Genomic DNA, 23,358 nt, shown 5'->3' on the forward strand with positions numbered 1-23,358 from the left:
ACAAACCCTAACCCTAACCCTAACCACAGCAAGAGCAAGCCTAACCCTAAGCCTCAGCACAGCAACCCTAACAAAAAACCTAACAAGAAACCTAACAAGAAACCTAACAAGAAACCTAACAAGAAACCTAACAAGACCCCTAACAACAAACCCTAACAACAACCTTAAGCACAGCAAGAGCAAGCCTAAACCTAAGCACAGCAAGCCTAACCCTAAGCACAGCAAGAGCAACAAGAACCCTAACCAGCACATAAAACCTTAAGCACAAAGCACATAAAACCTTAAGCACAAAGCACATAAAACCTTAAGCACAAAGCACATAAAACCTTAAGCACAAAGCACATAAAACCTTAACAAAACACATAAAACCTAAAGCACAAAGCACATAAAACCTTAAGCACAGAGCAAATGAAACCTTAACAAAACACATAAAACCTTAAGCACAAAGCACATAAAACCTTAAGCACAAAGCACATAAAGACCTAATCACATTAAACCCTAAGCACTAAGCACATTAAACCCTAAGCACATTAAACCAATAGCACATAGCACATTAAACCAATAGCACATTAAACCAATAGCACATAGCACATTAAACCAATAGCACATAGCACATTAAACCATTAGCACATAGCACATTAAACCATTAGCACATAGCACATTAAACCATTAGCACATAGCACATTAAACCATTAGCACATAGCACATTAAACCATTAGCACATAGCACATTAAACCATTAGCACATAGCACATTAAACCATTAGCACATAGCACATTAAACCATTAGCACATAAAACCAATAGCACATAGCACATTAAACCAATAGCACATAGCACATTAAACCAATAGCACATAGCACATTAAACCATTAGCACATAGCACATTAAACCATTAGCACATTAATCCATTAGCACATAGCACATAAAACCAATAGCACATTACTCCAATAGCACATTACTCCAATAGCACATTACTCCAATAGCACATTACTCCAATAGCACATTACACCAATAGCACATTACACCAATAGCACATTACACCAATAGCACATTAGACCAATAGCACATTACACCAATAGCACATTACACCAATAGCACATTACACCAATAGCACATTACACCAATAGCACATTACACCAATAGCACATTACACCAATAGCACATTAGCACATTAGACCATTAGCACATTAGACCATTAGCACATTAGACCATTAGCACATTAGACCATTAGCACATTAGACCATTAGCACATTAGACCATTAGCACATTAGACCATTAGCACATTAGACCATTAGCACATTAGACCATGAGCACATTAGACCATTAGCACATTAAACCATTAGCACATTAGACCATTAGCACATTAGACCATTAGCACATTAGACCATTAGCACATTAGACCATTAGCACATTAGACCATTAGCACATTAGCACATTAAACCATTAACACATAGCACATTAAACCATTAGCACATAGTACATTAGACCATAGCACATTATACCATGAGCACATAGCACATTAGGCCATGAGCACATAGCACATTAGGCCATAGCACATTAGACCATGAGCACATAGCACATTAGGCCATGAGCACATAGCACATCAAACCATGAGCACATAGCACATTAGGCCATGAGCACATAGCACATTAAACCATGAGCACATAGCACATTAAACCATGAGCACATAGCACATTAGGCCATGAGCACATAGCACATTCAACCATGAACACATAGCACATTAGGCCATGAGCACATAGCACATTAAACCATGAGCACATAGCACATAGACCATTAGCACCTAGAACAATTAGACCTTAAGCACCTAGCACAATTAGACCTTAGCACCCAACCACATTAGACCTCAGCACCAAACCACATTAGACCTTAACACCAAACCACAGTAGACCTTATCACCAAACCACGTTAGACCTTAGCACCAAACCACATTAGACCTTAGCACCTAACCACATTACCCACTAGCACCTAGCTTCTAGCACCTAACCTCTAGCCTCTAGCACCTAGACCTTAGCACCTAGACCTTAGCACCTAGACCTTAGCACCTAGACCTTAGCCTCTAGCACCTAGCCTCTAGCACCTAGCCTCTAGCACCTAGCCTCTAGCACCTAGCCTCTAGCACCTAGCCTCTAGCACCTAACGAACCAAAAATATGACATCATAAAAAACAGAGTATGACATCACAAATGCAAAACATCATCCCACAAAAGACATCACATCACCCCACATGCTCTTATAAAATAACTTGGCCAATGCGTTTGTCTGTTTGATTTGCTGCAAATCCAAATTATACCTAAGGATGGTGACAAATCTCATTATACTTAATAGGACATATTAAAAACTCTTTTGAATAAGTTCATTAACTTAATTGTTAATTAAATCATTTTCATTATGATTTTGTACAAATACTAGGTATAAACAGAAAATATACTACACAAAATGGGCAGTTTACTTGTTTGAAAAAGAGTGGGAAGTAAGACTTATTTCATTTATTTAAACGGAAGAAGTAAAACTTGTTTAATGGGAAAAATGGATTTGGTGGAATTCCAATTTTCAAAAATGAATGAATGAAGTCATTTCAATTATGATTTTGGATAAATATTAAGTATGAACACAAACACGACTGCAAAAAATGGCCAGTTTACTTGTTTAAAAAGGACTAGGAAGAAAAGACTTATTTCATTTATTTAAATGGGAAGAAGACTGATTTAGTTTGTTTAATATATGTTTGTTTCCGAGGCAAAATTGGATTTGCTGCAATTGCAAATTTCGACAAATTACGGTCCCAAATATTGACTTGAGACCTGATGGGACGTATTAATAGCTAATTTGATAGAAGTTGGTCATATGAGCAAGTGGAGTAACATGAGATCTATTCTCAATTACACAGCACACACAACTTTGGATCTTCTGAATGAATGAATGAGTGAGTGGGTGAGTGAATGAATCTTATTTGTTCATTTAAATTATGACTGTATAAATACTAGGTATAAACACAATATGGCCAGTGTACTTGTTTGAAATGGTGTGGGAAGAAGTAATCTATCCAATTTAAGACAAATGTAGTTACCTCTAACAATGTGTTACTTTATCTATTGTTGTCTGTGACTTCCCATGAATAAAAAGGAAGGAAGGACTCACCGGAGACGTCTTCGCCAACATCAAACCGTTGGACTTTTATCCTTCTTACAGTGGAAAACAACCAACACCATGGAACCTAAAGGAATGGAAGAAAACTTTAACATTTGGCTTCAAGCAACATTCGCAGATGCAACACAATGTGACATGCGGGCTTAGGGCTCGTTCGGGTTAAAGGTTGAGGGAGGGGCCCTCGTTTTAAACTACTTTTTTCAAAAGGAGTGGGAACAAGCAAGACTTATTTAATTTATTTAATGGCAATATGTAAGACTATTTTTCTTCCCTGGCAAAATTGGATTTGCTGCAATTGCCAATTTCAACAAAGTACAGTGCCAAATCTTGACTTGAGACCTGATAGGACGTATTAAACGCTTAGTTACATTGACAGGAGTTGGTAATAAGAGCGAGTGGACTAGCGGTGGTTGAATGGATGAATGAATGTTGAAAGTAATTTAAATTATGACTTTGTTTAAATACTAGGTATTAACAGAACATCTACTGCGCAAAATGGGCAGAGTTTACTTGTTTGAGAAGGGGTGTCTTATTTAAGACTACGACTTATTTAATCTGTTTGTTCCCAGGCAAAATTGGATGTGATGCAATTCCAAATTTCACCACATGATGGTGCCAAATTTTGACTTGAGCCCTGATAGGAGATATTAAACACTGGATTACTACTTTGGATCTTTTCTTATATTACTTTGCAACAACATACTCGGTAAGAGATTAGGCAGTATAATCACATATGTTAACTAGAGAGTGCCCACACTCAATTTACTTATGGTTATGTGTTACATTAATTACTGTTAGGCATCATTTGAGCAGTCTGACCAAATCTTTGAATAGAAGAATTTGTGATTTAAGAAATTACTTCTGTTCAGGGTAATCACATTTGTATATAATTCTAATGGTCGTCTTTTGAAAACTATTCTGAATTACAACTTTGGATCTTTTCTCATATTACTTTGCAACAATATACTCGGTGACAGATTAGGCAGTATAATCGCATATGTTAACTTGAGAGTGCCCACACTCAATTTACTTATGGTTAAGTGTTAAATCAACTACTGTTAAACATGAAATAGGAGGTGTTTAACATAAATGGAGGAAGAAATGGGTACTCACCATTGTGGCTCCTGGTCAATGATGCGAGCCTCCAACTGATTTGTATATTCATTCTTCTGACGGTGGGAAACGTACAGCCAACCAACACCGAGGAACCTAAAGGAATGAAAGAAAACTTTAACATTTGGCCTCAACCAACATTCGCATATACAACACAATGTGACGTGCGGGCTTAGGGCTCGTTCGGGTTAAAGGTTGAGGGAGGGGCCCTCGTTTTAAACTACTTTTTTCAAAAGGAGTGGGAACAAGCAAGACTTATTTAATTTATTTAATGGCAATATGTAAGACTATTTTTCTTCCCTGGCAAAATTGGATTTGCTGCAATTGCAAATTTCAACAAAGTACGGTGCCAAATCTTGACTTGAGACCTGATAGGACGTATTAAACTCATTTAATGGGAAGAAGTAAAACTTATTTAGTTTATTTAATCTATTTTTGTTCCCTGACAAAATTGGGAAGGATTGGCAAGAAGTAAGACTTATTTAATCTGTTTATTCCCAGGCAAAATTGGATGTGCTGCAATTCCAAATTACACCACATGATGGTGCCAAATTTTGACTTGAGACCTGATAGGACATATTAAACACTTAGTTGAAGTGATAAAAAATGATAATAATACCGAGGGGGGCAACATGAATGTTCTGAATTAGACATAGTTTGAATATGCTTTTGAATATTTTTTAGGTAAACACTTTTGCTTCACTTTGAGGAGTGTGATAATCTAACCAAATCTTTGAATTGAAGACTTTGTGATTTAACAAATAGTTTGTTTTTAAGTTTAGGGTAATCACATTTGTATATAATTCTAATGGCCTTCTTTTGAAAACTATTCTGAATTACAACTTTGGATCTTTTCTTATATTACTTTGCAACAATATACTCGGTGAGAGATTAGGCAGTATAATCGCATATGTTAACTTGAGCGTGCCCACACTCAATTTACTTATGGTTATGTGTTAAATCAATTACTGTTAAACATAAAATAGGAGGTGTTTAACATAAATGGAGGAAGAAATGGGTACTCACCATTGTAGCGACTGGTCAATGATGCGAGCCTCCAACTGATTTGTATTTTCATTCTTCTGACGGTGGAAAACGTACAGCCGACCAACACCGTGAAACCTAATGGAATGAAAGAAAACTTTAACATTTGGCTTCAAGCAACATTCGCAGATGCAACACAATGTGACGTGCGGGCTTAGGGCTCGTTCGGGTTAAAGGTTGAGGGAGGGGCCCTCGTTTTAAACTACTTTTTTCAAAAGGAGTGGGAACAAGCAAGATTTATTTAATTTATTTAATGGCAACATGCAAGACTATTTTTCTTCCCTGGCAAAATTGGATTTGCTGCAATTGCAAATTTCAAAAAAGTATGGTGCCAAATCTTGACTTGAGACCTGATAGGACGTATTAAACGCTTAGTTAAATTGATAGGAGTTGGTAATAAGAGCGAGTGGACTAACGGTGGTTTAATGGATGAATGAATGTTGAAAGTATTTTAAATTATGACTTTGTTTAAATACTAGGTATTAACAGAACATCTACTGCGCAAAATGGGCAGAGTTTACTTGTTTGAGAAGGGGTGGCTTATTTAAGACTACGACTTATTTAATCTGTTTGTTCCCAGGCAAAATTGGATGTGATGCAATTCCAAATTTCACCACATGATGGTGCCAAATTTTGACTTGAGCCCTGATAGGACATATTAAACACTAGATTACTACTTTGGATCTTTTCTTATATTACTTTGCAACAACATACTCGGTAAGAGATTAGGCAATATAATCACTTGTTAATTTAAGAGTGCCCACACTCAATTTACTTATGGTTATGTGTTACATTAATTACTGTTAGGCATCATTTGAGCAGTCTGACCAACTCTTTGAATAGAAGAATTTGTGATTTAAGAAATTACTTCTGTTCAGGGTAATCACATTTGTATATAATTCTAATGGTCGTCTTTTGAAAACTATTCTGAATTACAATTTTGGATTATTTCTTATATTACTTTGCAACAATATACTCAGTGACAGATTAGGCAGTATAATCACACATATTAAATTGACAGTGCCCACACACAATTTACTTACAGTTATGTGTTAAATCAATTACTGTTAGACATGAAATAGGAGGTGTTTAACATAAATGGAGGAAGGAAGGGCTACTCACCATTGTAGCGCCTGGTCAATGATGCGAGCCTCCACCTGATGTGTATATTCATTCTTCTTACAGTGGAAAACATACAGCCAACAAACACCATGTAACCTAAAGGAATGAAATTAAACATTAACATTTACCCTCAAGACATTCAAAGATATAAGGCAACGCGACTACGTCGTGTTTGTATCCGCTGTCGCGCTAACGGCCATTTCGCGCCCACGGATTTGAATCTTGGCGGGAGTTTCCCCTATTCATTTCGACGGCACATTACTGCGACGTAATACCCGTTTATCTAAAACGGCAAAGTTAAAAGTAGAATTAAATAAAGTTTTATTTTTAATCAACGCAATAATTTACAACCGTTGACCAGGGAGAATCGTCGAAATTCGGCGTCTATGGCTGACAGCAGACGCCGAATTCGACGACGGGCCCCCCACTCACTCGCTTTTTCGAGACTACAATAGTACTTATTTTTAAACACAATGAGTTGTATTTACCGTATACGCTCTAGGCGGTCCAGTTGAGAGCAGAAAATAAAGATATTTCTGTTGCTAATCGTCGTGTTTGTATCCGCTATCTCGCTCGCGTCCATTCGCAGCCATCCGCGGCCACGGATTTGAATTTTGGCGGAAGCCACGCCTACTGGCTTCATTTCCGCGTAATACCCGCTTATCTAAAACGGCAAAGTTAAAAGTAGAGTTAAATAAAGTTTTTCTTTTTAAATCAACGCAATCATTTATAACCGTTGACCAGGAAGAATCGTCGAAATTCGGCGTTTGTGGCTGGCAGCAGACGCCGAGCTCGACGCCCGCCACACTCACTCGCTTTTCGGGGCTACAAAAGTACTTCTTTTTAAAAACAATGAGTTGTATTTACCGTATACGCTCTAGACGGTCCAGTTGCGAGCAGAAAATAAAGATATTTCTGTTGCTAATCGTCGTGTTTGTATCCGCTATCTCGCTCGCGTCCATTCGCAGCCATCCGCGGCCACGGATTTGAATTTTGGCGGAAGCCACGCCTACTGACGTCATTTCCGCGTAATACCCGCTTATCTAAAACGGCAAAGTTAAAAGTAGAGTTAAATAAAGTTTTTCTTTTTAAATCAACGCAATCATTTATAACCGTTGACCAGGAAGAATCGTCGAAATTCGGCGTTTGTGGCTGGCAGCAGACGCCGAGCTCGACGCCCGCCACACTCACTCGCTTTTCGGGGCTACAAAAGTACTTCTTTTTAAAAACAATGAGTTGTATTTACCGTATACGCTCTAGACGGTCCAGTTGCGAGCAGAAAATAAAGATATTTCTGTTGCTAATCGTCGTGTTTGTATCCGCTATCTCGCTCGCGTCCATTCACAGCCATCCGCGGCCACGGATTTGAATTTTGGCGGAAGCCACGCCTACTGACGTCATTTCCGCGTAATACCCGCTTATCTAAAACGGCGAAGTTAAAAGTAGAGTTAAATAAAGTTTTTCTTTTTAAATCAACGCAATCATTTATAACCGTTGACCAGGAAGAATCGTCGAAATTCGGCGTTTGTGGCTGGCAGCAGACGCCGAGCTTGACGCCCGCCACACTCACTCGCTTTTCGGGGCTACAAAAGTACTTCTTTTTAAAAACAATGAGTTGTATTTACCGTGTACGCTCCAGACGGTCCAGTTGCAAGCAGAAAATAAAGATATTTCTGTTGATAATCGTCATGCTTGTATCCGCTGTCGTGCCCACGGCCGTTTCGCGCTCACTGGTTTGAATCTCGGCGGAAGTTTCGCCTATTGACGTCATTTCCGCGGCACATGACTGCGACGTAATATCTGCTTATCTAAAACGGTAAAGTTAAAATTAGAGTTAAATAAAGTTTTTCTTTTTTAATCAACGCAATCATTTATAACCGTTGACCAGGAAGAATCGTCGAAATTCGGCGTTTGTGGCTGGCAGCAGACGCCGAGCTTGACGTCCCCACCTCCGGCACACTCACTCGCTTTTCGGGGCTACAAAAGTACTTATTTTTAAAAACAATGAGTTGTATTTACCGTGTCCAGTTGCAAGCAGAAAATAAAAATATTTCTCTTGTTAGTCGTCGTTGAACTATCCGCTGTGTCTCGTTCGCTGCCATTGTTGAAAGCCGCGCCCACAGATTTGAATTTTGGCGGAAGTCCCGCCCATTAGCGTCATTTCCGCGTCACGTGACTATGACGTATCAAACGTCATATAACAACCGCTTTTTGTTTAGTAGACTTACAGTTGTTTTGCGTTGACATAATGGCGCACACTCAAAATAGATTTTAATAAATTAAATAAGTCTTCTTCCCACTCCCTTTTAAACAAGTTAACTCTGACCACGGATTTGCATTTCGGCGGAAGTTCCGCCCAATCAACGTCACATCCGCGTCACGTGACTACAACGTGGCCGACGTCATATAGCGACCGCTGTTTTGTTTCGTAGACTTAAAATGATTGTGCGTTGACATAATGGCGCACTGGTTAGCATGTCCACCTCTAAAGCATGATGTTGTCCATATGTATATACCTTAATATTCGAACAGCGTATCCACTTCCTACTTCTGTGTTGCGAGCCGCGCCCACAGATTTGAATTTTGGCGGAAATTTTATTTTGTAAATTTGTGGTATGTTATATCGACATAATGACGCACTAGATAGCGCGTCCGCCTCTTAATCATGATGAGGTGCGTTCGAAACTCATGTCAGCATGTTTTTGAATTTGGACTTTGACATGGACACTGCAAAATCTTGATTTTTTTTTATTTATTTTTTTTGTAGCGGTCCTGAGATGAATTTGGTGTGTGTCAGATTGTTGTCCTGCACCACGATCCAGGGATGCTTGAGTTTGAGGGCACAGAATGATGGCCGGATGTTCTCCTTCAGGAGCTTCTTGGAAACAGCGGTGTGGTCCTGAGAAAGTGCTGCATCTTTTACAACCACTAGAGGGCAATGTATGCATCATGAGCAATTTTTGAATGGTGTGGGGAATAGAAAAGTTACTAGCGTTGGCGATTTCACAGCCACAGGGCGCACAATTGCAAGATATATTTATTATATAGTTTTTCAAACATAAAGCTTTTGACAAATGTCAAACTCAATGCATCACATTAGAACCATGCATAATTTTGTCTGATGCAGCGATAAGTACAATGGAAAATTGGTCTTATTATATTTTTAATTATAATTATTTTTATTTATGCTTGCGCCTCAGACATGATTTTGAACATTTTCAAACATGTTCACGTTCATTTGAAAAGACAGTATTGTAATATCTGAACATGCAAAGGTGAAATGTACACTGATATCCCATTGCTGAATACAAGAGACTCATCTGCACTGCACTGACACGCCCAACCGAATATTCAGATACCTCTTTGATTGACTCAACCTAAATAAAATTTCAATGCAGATGTAATTTTGCAGAGTTAAAACAAACTTCATGGAACATGTAGTCTTTGTGAGAAAAAAAAAAAATTAAGGACGCGCCCACGCCCACACACACACACACACACACACACACACACACACACACACACACACACACACACACACACACACACACACACACATTCATACATACATAAATAAGAGAATAAAGTGGAAATATTGTAATTTTTTTCTTATAGTGCTAGTACTTTTGTCTGTCCTTTACAACTCCATGTTAACAATACTCTGTATTGAAATTCATTTCAGGATAACAAACTGTTGCCAAATTTTAAAACATGCCCGGGCCTACTTAGTAGCATGTGCGAATAAGAATGATGAAAATCAAGATGACAGTAATAATGGTCAGAGCTGAAAATAAAAAGATAAGAGCGGCAAAGACAGGATCAGTCAACGGTAGGACTTCATTCAGCTCAGACGGGATCATATTGGAGCGACCGAGCATGTAGCCCAAACTCCAACCTACATTGGTGTTCTTCACCTGAAAGGAAGATTTCCCAAAATATATACTATAAATACTATGTACTGCTTGTTAATCATGTCATAGAACTCTTCCTGAAAGAGAGCCTGTCAAGAAGTTGCAGTGTAGTAGCTCATAGATGAGTCAGAAAAGCCACATCTCCGTTCCAATTGCTGTCATGATTTCAAGTGTTTGGCAGTATTGCCAGAAAGCCTCCCAGACACCCAAAGGCAATGAACAGCATACAGAGCCTCTTGTTAGTCGGAAACATTGCCAGCCAGCTGTTGAGGAACATTGCTTGTGTGCGAGCTGCCGTGCCCCATAAAAAGGGCCGTGTCTAGTACTTTGTATCACACATGAGGAATCCCCATCATTTGAGGCAGCCTCAAAAAAGCGACAGATCCCTCAGGCATCCGGATGCTAAACAATGGCTGCCTTTCTACTTTTTCATTGGAGATCATTCGCACGTCATCTTTCAAATGAGTCGTACAATGCGTCTGGAACCGCTAACGGCGCAAGCCCTTAGCTCATCGACTTGCTTGACCTCCATCCTTGTGTGTACGTCGACGCGCACACCGTGAACGTTGAATAAAATATACCCATTGGGACGTTTTTTTTTGAGGGGGGGGGGGATTTGTTGAACTCACCTCTTTTCGAAAGTCAATGTCTTTCCACGTGTTGGAGTCAAATTTGTAGCCGTTGGTCAGCAGAGTGAAGATGTAATGACTTGCAAAGCAATAGGTGCGAAGGTAATTGGGACTGACCCAGTGCTTTTGCATCTTCAACTAAAATGGGAAACAGAAGAAATTTGAATTGGTTATTTTTTGGATTGGGATGAAAAATGTGGCATATCTGAGTTGACAAATGTTTTTCTTTCAATCGGGTTCTTTAACATTTGAACTTATCCGTCGCGTAGACCGGCCCTGAATTCACACAATTTGTATTCCGACCGAGAAATAATGTGTCGATAAAAACCTCTGTTGCGGACTTAAGATGCATCAGATGGATGGTGGTATTCTTTTTGTTGACATTTCTGTCACATTTGTTACATTCTCATTGCCACCAAATTGATATGCACATTCCTACCACTGTTCACTTCAAACTGTGAAGATACAAACGGCAAGATGAGCGGAACGATTTCAGCTTCGTACCAGACAGATAGACAGACAGACAGACAGACAGACAGACAGACAGACAGACAGACAGACAGACAGACAGACAGAAACGGGTCTCATTCAGCCCCATTTGGTTCGTCTGTAACAGTAAAGCTGTTGCTTACCTCACTCCAAGGTGTGTCACATAACTGGATAATTGTGTTGTTGAATTCGTCATACTCTGATGGTCTGATGGTGTCCGTTGTTGTGTTCATCAACAAGGCTCTAGCGACATAGAAATAGCCCGCATATGCCTTGAAGGCCCAGAGGAAATAAACAACACCGACATAGTTATTTTGTGTCATGTCCTCGTGCTTGTGCGTGTGTGTGTGTGTTTGTGCATGCGTGCGTGCGTTGACTCTGTGTCTTACCATAAATTCCCCAGTGACAGGCGGCTGCTCGACCCCATTGAAGGAACAGTGAGCCGAGGAACAATTGGTGAAATCAAATATGGATTTTGTTACCCTCTCACATTGCTCCGAGTCGCCAGATCCCACCATAATGTAGTATTGTCGATCGGAATTGTTATTCTTTCCTTTCTTTGTGCACTCGGAGTCATAAATGAGCGAGGCCCGCAAGGTTACATTCACGCCAGTGGGGTAGCAGGGATTGTTAATGTAGCCAGGGTCGGACGATTCCTGCGGTGTGAAGAGAAAGAAGAAGAGGTCAACGAAAGGGTTCCAAAGCAATTCAAGGTAACCAGGCTGATGAGAGGATGTGGACATGATGTGCGTTGTGCGTGTATTCTTTGAGTGATCGACAGCAGACTCTTGCACTCTGCCGCTGTACCTGAATGACTTTGTCCAAAACCATCTTCTCGGCTTCATTCTTGCCATAGCAGAGGAAACTGTGACTATAGACATTGTAAGGGTAGCCGTACAACTTGACGTGCATGTAGTCCGGGCCGATCAGCGCTTCGTTAACCGCAAAGGCGATTTGTGTCGACGCGCCGCCCAGATCCATTGAGCCCACAGTCTTTGACGTCTGTGGACGAACATAGGTGTTCCATAGGTTTTTCTGCAAACGCAAAATAAAGCACGTCGGTATAGGCGCGGCGGTAGCATCGTCCAGCAATTTCAGTCAATGACACTGCCGCATTGCAGATCGTACGCTGGCCACATTGGTCATGCTTGATTTGTTTTACCTCAAGAAAGTTTCCCATCAAATAGTTGACAGTAATCCACCCATACAGTCCTTCTTCCTGACCAGTAATGACCGATGCATTTTGGAAGTCAAAGGGCAGAGATTGGAGATATACTTTCAGACTATCCAGGACTTCGCTAGCCCGCTTCACATCCTTCTCTCTTACAACAAAGCACAGAAAAAGTCATCAAATGGTGGCAAACGTAACAAAACAATATGCATGGAAAATGTGGTAGTAACTCGCTACGTTATTCAAAACAAATAGTCTACCAGGAATGGATGAATGCTGGTATCAGTTGGAAGGAAGGAAGGAAGGCAGGAATCCTTGTAGCACCGAAATGTTCACTTTGTACAATGTCATGTTTGTTCATCAGATTGCACAATACTTTGTACAAATATTACCCACACGTGAACAGACCAATAGTTTGAGAATATGTATTTTGGGAGCAAAATCAACTAAATGATGACAGGAAGTTTCCGCCTGACGCCAGCGATATGAAACGCAACATTAAACGGATTTGTATTTGAATCAGGTCCAGAGAGACAATTATGAGCACTTTCCTTGATGTAAACACATTACTTGCGTAAATGGGGAGCAAAGCCAATTAGACAAATTTGCTGATGACTGCGCACACAATCTGCGGTCCAAATGTGTAGATACAGCTTGTACTTTTGGAGTTGAAAAGTGGCACACGGATTTCCATTTGATTACATTTCATTACTGCGGAACGTGTGCGCAAAGTGCGCTAAATGCTGCTCTGTGGATGTTCAAGACACATTTCTAGCTCCCTACTGGATACATGCGTTTGTTCACACAGTAAGGTCATAATGCTCAATTTGGATTTTCGGATGAAATCTGATATAGTATACTGATTCGTAGATATTTAAGGAAAAATATTTAAGGTTAACGCTTTGTTGTCGTTTGCTGGCTTTTTACCACGGTTGCCAAAGATCACATTCAATTGACAAGGCTCCAGAATGCCCCTCAATGGTCACATTTTGACCTAAAATAATAGACAGCGTGAATAAAATTTGCATTCACTCGTGCGACCGCTAAATCTCTCGCTCTTTTTTTTTTTTTTTTTAATTTTTTAGATGAAACATTTTTGGGAAATGACAAACTTTTGCTCCACACATGGACTCGGAAGAGGCTCATTAGTGAAACAACGCTGGCAAATCGGGACGTTGTGGTGCGAGACAAATCTGCAAAAGGCACACACGCACGCCTGGCACACTCACAAATGTATTCTTCTTTGGGGGTCGCCGCAGCAGATCAATTGTTTCAATCTCATTCTGTCCTCTGTCTCTTCCTTTGTCACACCAAGCACCTGCATGTTCTTCCTCCCCACATCCATAAACTTCCTCTTGGCCTCCTGGCTCCTTGCTTCTTCCAATATACACGTCCAAAGCATCTCAATCTCACCTCTCTGACTTTGTCTCCAATCGGTCTCACCTAAACTGTCCCTCTGACGCGTTTGTTCCTAATCCTGTCCGTCTCGTCTTCTCATCGTCTCTGCTCTGTCTGCCTCCTGTCCACCATGTTTCCCAAAACAAAGAAACAGTTTGAGCAACTTGGGGCACTTTGGTGCTGCGTCGTGAAAAATCCCCCCTTACTGCTTACTGCACATGTAATAGTAGTGCTGTGGCCCTCTAATTCGGTGGCGCATGTACGTACGTATCTACTGAGAGAATGCTAAAAAGGTCCCGTAAAATGCTCCCTTGCTTACTTACAGTAACAATCTCATTCCAGCAGTAGCTCCCAAGAACAGAGGGGTTGTTTTGTGCTTTTTAACAGGAATGGCTGCAGAGACATTATTCATGCAAGCTTTGAAGCCTTCCCATGTTTCTGCATCTTTCTTCGGGTCAATTTTCAAATCAGAGATTGGAACACCTACAAGTACAAGTTTACATATAAGTTCCAAAGTCTTTCAACACACACACACACACACACACACACACACACACACGCACGCACGCACATACACACACACGCACGCACACGCACACACACAGCAACATCAAAGGCAAACTTGAACAAAACTTCGTACGTGATTCATCTCTACACGACTTTGGACTCACCACGTACTTTACAGTTCAATTTCTCCGTCACCACTCCCGTTTCATTCTCCTTCTCCCCCGGCCACTCGTACAAATAGATGTTGGAGCGAGACGATCCCGAGTCAATCACTATGCCGTACTGCAGTAACAGAAAATGTGTGTGTGTTACTTTTCAACAGCCCGGTTGATGTATGTTTGATCAGGAAAATGACAAAAGTAAGTCGGTATTTTATATTTTAGCCATTCATCTGAGAGAACCAATGAAATACATAATGCCTTCAGAACCGCCCGCTTTTCATGTTCTCAAAGTAAGAGCACAAGAATGTAATGACTAACTTGCGCTATTACTTTGTTAGCGCATGTGACAACTCAGTTAGTTGCCTAGTGGTAGAGTGTCCGCCCTGAGACTGGAAGGTCGAGGGTTCAAACCCCAGCTGACTTTAAAAATGGGACCCATTGCCTCCCTGCTTGGCACTCAGCATGAAGGGATGGAATTGGGGGGTTAGATCACCAAATGATTGCCCAGCGCGGCGGCACCGCTGCTGCTCACTGCTCCCCTCTCCCCCAAAGGATGGATCAAAATCACACGGGGATGGGTTCAATGCAGAGAACAAATTTCACCACACCCAGATGTGTGTGTGCGTGTGCGTGTGCGTGTGCGCGTGCGCGTGCGCGTGCGCGTGCGTGTGTGTGTCGACGATCATTGGGACTTTACATCCAACTTTGTTTGTGTGTGTGTGTGTGTGTGTGTGTGCTTGTTTGCTAACACCCACCTCTGTGCCATACTCTTTGGACCTCCAATTGCTCTGGATGACGGCAACAGTTATGAGCCCGGCGATGCTGGCCAGGAGGAGGAAGACAACTGTGGCTATGCGACACTTGTAGCCCACTTTTCGCTTTGAAGCCATTTCCTGTTGGCACAAAAGAACATTGCGTGGTTCTCACTTCCAAAGTCATGATGATTGGGATTGAGTTTGACTCAAACTATGACCTTTGTAAAGGCTGATTTGTTTTTCCTGCATTTTGTCTGATGGGTGTTTGAACAGCTATTGTAAGTGTGAGCTGATTTCTTTGTTGAAATTGTGAAATGCAGTTACGCTTAAGAGGATAACAGTGAGCCGTGCTGCTCGGAACAGACAAAAGGAGTTCACTTTAAAAGCATGTAGTAACGTGATCTCATTGACTCGTGGCTTCATTGGCCATGAGAATGATATCCAATACACGACATGGATCCAAAAAATCTACCTTTACAATAAGGCTCGGGTTGGTTTGACACAATCACAGAGTCATTTAACATTGGGTGGCGGTTGTTGTTATTATTACGGTTCTTGTCATCGTATAGATAGATTTTCTATACACTGCGTTTGTTTCCTTCTACAATACTTTGGCTCTTGCATATTTTGAAAAGAGATCACTCAAAATTGTATCGGCCTACTATATATTCCTTATAATTTCAGAAAATTGATCGCTGGATTATCTAATCCTTTAGTGTGATATGGCACAGTTGGAAATATTTCACAATTCAATACATTTGGAAGATAATTACATCTTTGTTAATGCTGATTTCTTTTTCATACATTTATTCTGACGAGTGTTACTTTGAACAGGTATTGGAAGTGTGAGGTCATATTATTGTGTGAAAACGTGGTTATGCTTAATAGGATAAACGTGAGATGTGTTGCTCAGGGTGGAGGGAGAGCGAAAGAAAGAAACAAGAGGGAAAAAAAAATCAAGAGTTCCCTTAAAGCATGTAGTAACACGATCTCATTGATTCATGGCTTTACCGGCCTCCGGTGCTTCAGTGTTGCTATCTTTGACGTCATTGTTTGTAGAACCCGCCAATACTAGAGGAACATAAATGCTTCTCTGGCTCATTTTACTGGAGTCCAACAAGTAAAAGCCACCTTTAGGAGTAGTCGCAAAGCTGATCTATACTTGTTGCGTGTGTTCAGTTCATGACAAAGTCTTACAGAAAACCTTGCACTTTGTGTTTGAACACAGAGCATGCACTCCTTATCCCTAGGGCAAGGTGTCTCCAGGCAAATAAGACATATTTTCTTTCACGTGCTGCTCCTTCTGCTTGTAGGAACAGCTCCTCAGGCGTGTGAGGTGTGCCCTCTGACAACATTTGTCAAATAATCCCAATAAAGTGTGTCTGCGGATGTGTGAAGAGCACAAGAGGCTTTCTTACCTTGAAGACCTGCTCGGTGGAGGTGTAACAGACAAGCACCCCGAGGAAAAGAGTACAGGCGAGGACACTGAGGAGATGAGGAGTAGAGTGAGGAAAAAGTGGCCGCCGCCGTGAGTGGGAGAGCTCTGCAGATTTTCTAGCCCACTTGCAACGGGAGTGGTGTACCCCAACAAAAGACGGTGGTGATAGACAAGGAGGCAGGGAGGGAGGGGGCGGAGGGAGGAGCATGTTTTTCACCCCTCCCACCACTATTACTGCACCATAGCCAACAACAGTGAGAAGACTGAGTGTATTTGTGATGACAAACAGATGCTGGTTCTGAAGTTTACTCACGCAGACAGCAATCAGTGCAAACGAAGCGCAAAGGGAGCTCGGAGGAGTACTTGCTCGCCTGAGTTTCCACAGGAAGTACAGGCGCGCTGAGCTTTCTTCGCCAGTGATGCAGTGTTGGTGATCCAGGAGAGGTCCTCACTGATGTGCACCCCCGGCCGGGAAGCTGGTGCTGCTCAGTCTCTCCACCATAGCACCGTCGATGGTCAGTGGCAGGGTTAGGGTGTGACCCTTCCGGAAGTCAACAACAATCTCCTTGGTCTTGTTTCAAAGATGTGTGTGTGTGTGTGTGTGTGTGTGTGTGTGTGTGTGTGTGTGCGTGTGTGCGTGTGTGCGTGTGTGCGTGTGTGCGTGTGTGCGTGTGTGCGTGTGTGCGTGTGTGCGTGTGTGAGTGAGTGAAAGAAATCTTTTTTTGCTATTTTATGACGTCATTTTATTCAAGGATTCAATTCATCTTATTCTCATACCAATGCACATTTCAACATGATATGGCACAAGAAACAAAATGAGCACGTTCACGGAGATCGTCTGGAGCCAAAATCGTGACTAAAATTGGATTAATTGAGCGGCCCTACCGGGTAGCCATCCTAATCAGATACCCGAGCCACCGCTCAACGCGGAGGAGCGGCAGCTCGGCTACGGGTCCCTCCCTGCCTCGCAGATGACCGAGCTTTTCACCTTATCTCATCGGACCCACAGGTAAGGGTAGGAACGTAGACGGACAAGTATATGGAGAGCTTTGCCTTTCGGCTCAGCTCATTCTTCACTATAGCTGATGGGTACGGTCTGCATCACAGTAGCTGCTCCCATCTCACGTTGCCTTCACCCGTGAACGAGAAACGTACGTAGGTATTTATTTTGAGAGGCCAGTTTTGAGGATGCGCTGGTTAAAATGGTCAATTGGCAGCAACACGGCAGTTCAAGGTAACAACCGGTGAACTGCGACCTCACAAATCATTTGGGTGAGTGGACCTAATTTTGCGCAGACACTCCAACGCTGAGAGCTGTAAAGCGTGACCTCATCAAGGACATAACCTTCCATTTTCATTGACTGGTGGTGCAATGGCAGTTATTTTGGTGGTAGTCATAACGTTGGCCAAATGTCATCAAAATAAAGGCTGAAGAAAACAGCACAGACAGAAGACAGCGCGCCAGGCCAAAAGCCATTAGGATCAAGCTGAGACGCTTGAAACATGAGGCTCTGTCTTTCTGTGGACTTGAAGTGCCTCTGTGTGCTAATTGATCTGGCCACAACATGGCCATAACATTTCCTCTCTGGTCAGAGCGTTTAGTGCATTTTGAAAGCCTCAATGTGGAGCCTCCATGCACGATTAGCAAAAATGACTCTGGGAAGCTGTCCAAATCACTCCTAATGTACGGTTGCTAATGGGGCAGGTCTGACCATGGCTGGTGGTTACGTTTCCTTTTTTCCATGCTTTGATTTATTGATTTTATATGGCAGATCATTGCTACATTTAATACATGTGAAACGGTCACAACGTTATTGTGCGGAGGCTGAGGCCATCACACACTATTCTACACAATTAACTTGATTCTTTTACGGATGTTTAATTGTGTTGTGTAGTAATGGGGTCTGTGCGCGCGCGCAGGTGAAGAAGTCCGACCTGGGCCGCTTTCACATATGATCCTAGGTCAGATATGTCGTGATATTTTTGCAATATTCTCTTCACACAGCAGCACAATTGGGATTTTTTTTTTGGGGCCATATGCGACCTGTATCAAGTTTGTTTAAAGAAGTATGACCTGGGCCGCTTTCACGTATGATTCTAGATCACATATGTATGTATTGATATTTTTGCGATTCGACTGCAGCCTGAACGTTCTAGACATCATCATGCGCTCCGCAGGCGGGCACAGACAGACTACTTGGTCAAGAGAGTGACTGTTAGGATCGGCCGTGAACATTTTGGAGTCGCATAATTAACATTACATTTCACTTTAATTTATTCTCTCTTGAAAACACGACGCATTAAGTGCACATTTGTGGCGATAGTAGCAATTGAAAAGAAAAAAAAGCGTCAAAAGACTGTTCATTTGTGGTGATAGTAGCAATTGAAAAGAAAAGAAAAAGCGACCAAAGACTGTTCATTGATTATGCGTAACAGGTGTGACGTCATCTTTAGCGATGCCTCTCGATCAATGCCATCAAAAAGCCTCACGTCATCACTTGCTGCACACTGAAATGATGTTCTACCTGACGGAATAGAGTAACCAACTTGAGCCCGACTACCTTAGTGCAGTACACAGTAGCTGAGCGGATGTATGAATTACGAGAGTTATGGCAAAAGCTCCAGTTGCAGTACACCCAAATGATTTAAGTGACCAACTGAATAAATGATGGCTATGGTGACGCACTTAAACGAAAGGCAGCTGTACTAATACACAATAGGTATGGGAACTGACTGACAACACGCACGCACGCACGCGGTACAGTTTGCACTTAACATTTTGCGAATGCGCTACTTTGTGGATTTATAAGTGACGGGAGAATGCGGTACCTCTGAGCAATGTGCGTCGCTGAGTTCGAGCGAAGGGGGCGGCGGCCAGCCAGCCGGCCAGCCAGCCGGCTGCCACACGCACCAACCGCTGCAGGAGGAGTCTGCGGGACACGTGACAATATCCCGTTCTTTTATTTACTATACATGCACAGAACAGTGTGGGAATGGGAAAGGTTTCTGAAGCCGCGTCAAAGTATTGGGGAGGCTTTACAAAGTCTTCATAATGTGACTGACTTGCTATACACCCATGCCCTCTAGCGGCCAACAAGAAACACTACGTGTTGGAATTTAACACCGGTGTTGACATTTCTCAATGATGTACTATACCTTTTCTTCGTTTTTCGTGCGTGGTTCTGGAACGCATCTCCCGCGAAAGACCGCAAAATGGTAAATGTTTAGAGCTGAAAATGCCTTACTAAGTCAAGAATCCCTTGAAATAGGAAGTCATGTCAAAAATTTGACTGACGTTATGTTCTATAGTTCTAGTCGAAGCAGAAACGTAACTCCATGTCGTGTCACGGGACATTCAAACACGGGTCTTTCAAACACAGACTTGTTGTCACATTTTTAATACTAAAAACAACATCCAAATTGAATACAATATGTAATAATTTAACACAATATGCAATCATGACGATGAGTACAACTGTCGGCCAGCGTCTTGCCTTAAGTTCTACACACGAGAACATCTTGAAAGGGACCCAGGAGGTTGTTGTTGAAGATACACCTGACCCATACCAGGTAGGTGATAAAAGGCTTAATATTTTCAGAAAATGTATAGTTTTGCCGTTGGATGATATAAGGCATGTAGGTATTTTCTCCTTGCTCTTGAATCCACACCTCATACTTAACGTCTTTCACTTTGAGATATTTCAGATTCCACGGGCTCTTCCAAGAGATTACAAGTTGCGCCTTGTCAGTGGCTTGGACTGAGGTTTGACAGTGGGCTTCCCTGACCCTGCCCGGATGAATCTTGCTGGCAGGTTTGGACTTGTTGAAGTTTCGCATCGTCTTCACCGCCTTCCTGACAACGTCGAGGAGCGAAGGGATATCTATCAGAGTATCTTGGTAGATTCGAAAGAGCCACTCTGGGTTGTCGCAACACAAGTGCCTTTGGACTTCGCTGCTGGCCAAGATTCGCTGCCGCTCTTCCTTCTCTAAGTGAGCGATGCCGCCTTGTTCCCGAGGTCTGTCTGGATGGGTCACGGTGTTCTCCTTTTTGCTGTTCCTCCATGAAAAATAATGGAGATCCATGCCCGGAAGCGTGGCCAGGGTTTTGTACGGAGCATACTGCTCTGGATTTATAGCAAAGGGGAAGAGTTCCAGCACAACGGCTCCTCTCGGGAGAAAAAGGGAGGTGATGAGCTGGGCTCCGTGCATGCTCACCAGCACCGAAGCGCCGCTGATGACCCGGACAATGCTGGCAAAAGACTGCTCCTCCAGAGAAACTTTAAAGACTTTCATCCGGAATTCCTGCGCTAGCGCCACGATCAACTCGGCTTCGTTCAGCATTAGCCTCGTCGTTAAGCGGCTGAAGACCACTATGTATTCCTCCGTATCGCTCTCGTCTCCAGGATGACCGGAATGGGCCTCTTCCGTTCTCGTGATGTTCATTTTAAGCATGAACGCTTTGGAAAACTGCCGAATCTCGTTTCCCGAGACCAGAATGTTAGCTTTGGGCCCTTGTGGCTGAACAAAGCCGTATTGATACCACGTTGTCATCTTGGACAAACCCACGTAGGACTTGGTGAAACAAATGAGCTTTCCAAAGTCTTTCAGCTTTTCTTTGAGAAGTGGCTGCTTGTTGCTCAAAAGTCTGTAGAGGTCAAAGTGGGGCCCTTCGCCCCAACCCTCCATGAACATCAAGCGCGCCCGCTCATCCAGGTCGGAGTAAAGTTTCATCGTGTAGAAGGCTGGCAGCAGATCGTCGTGAAAGACATGCATGAGGTTGTCTGGATTGAAGCGGTTAAAAATAAACGTAACATCTGGCACAAACACGGGCTTGGGCAAGAACTTCAAAGCGGCAGTGGGAAGCTCTAAAAAGTTGAAATACTGGGTATTGTGATCTTCCACTGAGGACATGTCAAGCAGAGCGGGTTGGAATCGTCTGAAACCCAAGTTTGGCAACATGATGGAGGCGTTTGAATGAAAGAATACAAATTCATCTCCCTCGGTACAATAGCACAGGTAATCAAAGCGGCAGATGCGATCCGTGTGCATTTTACTGGTGCACACCATGCGGGTACCGTCTTCACCGAGCGCCTGGAGCGCCAGATGGTAGTCCATTTGAGCGTGTGTCAATTCTTCGGAGCTCTGCGTCATGTGCAACTCTTCCTCTAGCACGATCGCATGTTCTCTTAACCTGGAGTACTCCCAAAGCAAAGCTGCGACCACAGAGACTAGCAGCCCGTTAAAAAGCAAACCCAAACTCATTTTGCAGCCGACCGCCGAAGCGTGCATCGTTGCCGTCGTCCGAGCGAGGTCTTCGCTGCTCTCGGAATGAGACAAATATCTGCCGGCAGAAGGAGAAGAGGTGCGAGGGATGGGGAAGATGTGGCAGGCAGAGAGGGTGGAAAGGGCGCAGGGATGAGAATAGAGAAGGAACGCACCGTTGAAAGAAAAACAGAAGACGCGAGAGCTACGAGCACCTGGAAAGGGCCCTCAAAGTAAAAAGCTCTTTCGTAAAAAGAAGACCTCTAGAAAAGGCGAAAAATGAGTGGAAATTTGAAAGGAAAATTAAAATGGCCAACTTCCTGCCCCAGAGGCTTTTTCTGCTTTTGGACTGTGATTTACGCCTCCAACTTTTGGGAGGCTGATTTGGGGGGCTGTGTAGAGGGCGCAACTAAAGATGCTTTGGGTTTGTTTTAAAAATCACACAACGACCTCATAAAATAGTGACCATTTTTTCCAACAGTAACGGGTTAGACAGGCACAAACACGGGTGCACAAATACTATTTTTGCTTAGGAAGTGCGCAGTCCTAAGAAACCGGACAGCCAAGCCAGCCCTAATGTAAAAAAAGAGAAAAAAAGAAAGCTCAACTCGTATAACTCCACTGCTTGCTCACGAAATAGGCAATTATCAATGAAAAACGTCACCCGCGTGGTAAATGATTCATCGATATTGTCTTACCGTCTTTAGTATATGATCAGACACAGAATCAGCTGCATGCGGCTAATTGATTGATTGGCAAGGCTTGAAAAGGAAGCTTTGACAAACCACGCGACGGGCATTGCAGCCAACGTTTCAAGGAAAACATTTGTTACGCAAATCACTAGTAGTCAAGACAATTAGGCAAAACATTACAATTTCATGTTTACCTAATGCGGATCGATGGACTGGGTGAAGGAGGCCATCTCGTATGTTTCTGTTTCTTCTTCTTTCTTTTTCTTCTTCTTCCTTCTTCTTGTTCTTCTTCTGCTGTTTTTCTTCTTCTTTTGTTTAATGGCGGGAGGCAACCGGCTTATATGGAGCATTACCGCCATCTCTTGGGCTAGAGTGTTCATAGTTTACCACCCCTCAAGACTAAATGAACGATTGGCTAAATACAATAGTAGTTGTCTGTCTCGATGATATTTTGGACACGGTCTAGGGCATAGATGTCAAAGTGAAGGCTCGGGGGCC

At 42.5% G+C, this 23,358-nt stretch overlaps 3 protein-coding genes and 2 long non-coding RNA genes across 16 annotated transcripts; 2 read left to right on the forward strand and 3 right to left on the reverse strand.

Annotated features, from left to right (window-relative positions):
* Positions 1-1,404: 1,404 nt before the first annotated feature.
* Positions 1,405-8,554, reverse strand: LOC148391462 (uncharacterized). 5 transcript variants are annotated; one of them, XR_015861088.1, is made up of 6 exons: positions 7,315-7,838; positions 6,448-6,543; positions 5,308-5,403; positions 4,282-4,377; positions 2,127-3,235; positions 1,405-2,084 (listed from the first exon to the last, which is right to left on the reverse strand). XR_015861088.1 is itself a non-coding variant. In XM_088388171.1 (5 exons), the coding sequence occupies exons 1-5, from the start codon at positions 8,135-8,137 to the stop codon at positions 3,205-3,207; spliced, it is 384 nt and encodes a 127-aa protein (XP_088244297.1). In that variant the 5' UTR covers positions 8,138-8,199; the 3' UTR covers positions 1,405-3,204. The 5 variants fall into 5 exon arrangements, 1 of the variants encoding a protein (XP_088244297.1); XM_088388171.1 differs by lacking the exon at positions 7,315-7,838 and adding an exon at positions 8,073-8,199 and having other exon boundaries at positions 1,405-3,235; XR_015861087.1 differs by lacking the exon at positions 7,315-7,838 and adding an exon at positions 8,467-8,554 and having other exon boundaries at positions 1,406-3,235.
* Positions 8,555-8,863: 309 nt separating this feature from the next.
* On the forward strand, positions 8,864-10,005 carry LOC148391463 (uncharacterized). The gene is made up of 2 exons (XR_015860900.1): positions 8,864-9,120; positions 9,215-10,005. It is a non-coding gene; the product is annotated as an uncharacterized LOC148391463 (long non-coding RNA).
* On the reverse strand, positions 9,180-23,165 carry entpd3 (ectonucleoside triphosphate diphosphohydrolase 3). 8 transcript variants are annotated; one of them, XM_088387472.1, is made up of 13 exons: positions 23,055-23,122; positions 19,736-19,836; positions 17,220-17,447; positions 16,887-16,953; positions 15,469-15,606; positions 14,717-14,834; positions 14,369-14,528; positions 12,639-12,798; positions 12,284-12,511; positions 11,866-12,132; positions 11,620-11,748; positions 10,988-11,125; positions 9,180-10,361 (listed from the first exon to the last, which is right to left on the reverse strand). In XM_088387472.1, exons 5-13 carry the CDS (start codon positions 15,601-15,603, stop codon positions 10,173-10,175), a joined length of 1,524 nt encoding a protein of 507 aa, XP_088243598.1. In that variant the 5' UTR covers positions 15,604-15,606; positions 16,887-16,953; positions 17,220-17,447; positions 19,736-19,836; positions 23,055-23,122; the 3' UTR covers positions 9,180-10,172. The 8 variants fall into 8 exon arrangements, with proteins under 8 accessions (XP_088243598.1, XP_088243596.1, XP_088243597.1 ...); XM_088387470.1 differs by having other exon boundaries at positions 16,887-17,140; positions 23,055-23,116; XM_088387471.1 differs by lacking the exon at positions 23,055-23,122 and adding an exon at positions 20,063-20,082 and having other exon boundaries at positions 16,887-17,140.
* Positions 19,459-22,523, forward strand: LOC148391465 (uncharacterized). Its single transcript, XR_015860899.1, has 2 exons — positions 19,459-20,476; positions 20,603-22,523. It is a non-coding gene; the product is annotated as an uncharacterized LOC148391465 (long non-coding RNA).
* On the reverse strand, positions 20,289-23,177 carry pomgnt2 (protein O-linked mannose N-acetylglucosaminyltransferase 2 (beta 1,4-)). Its single transcript, XM_088387466.1, has 2 exons — positions 23,055-23,177; positions 20,289-22,247 (listed from the first exon to the last, which is right to left on the reverse strand). The coding sequence occupies exon 2, from the start codon at positions 22,193-22,195 to the stop codon at positions 20,402-20,404; it is 1,794 nt and encodes a 597-aa protein (XP_088243592.1). The 5' UTR covers positions 22,196-22,247; positions 23,055-23,177; the 3' UTR covers positions 20,289-20,401.
* Between the last annotated feature and the right edge of the window lie 181 nt (positions 23,178-23,358).

The sequence above is a fragment of the Syngnathus floridae genome, chromosome 10 (genome assembly GCF_059516105.1).
Source record: "Syngnathus floridae isolate MCC-2025c chromosome 10, RoL_Sflo_1.0, whole genome shotgun sequence".
NCBI classification, from domain to species: Eukaryota; Metazoa; Chordata; class Actinopteri; order Syngnathiformes; family Syngnathidae; genus Syngnathus; species Syngnathus floridae.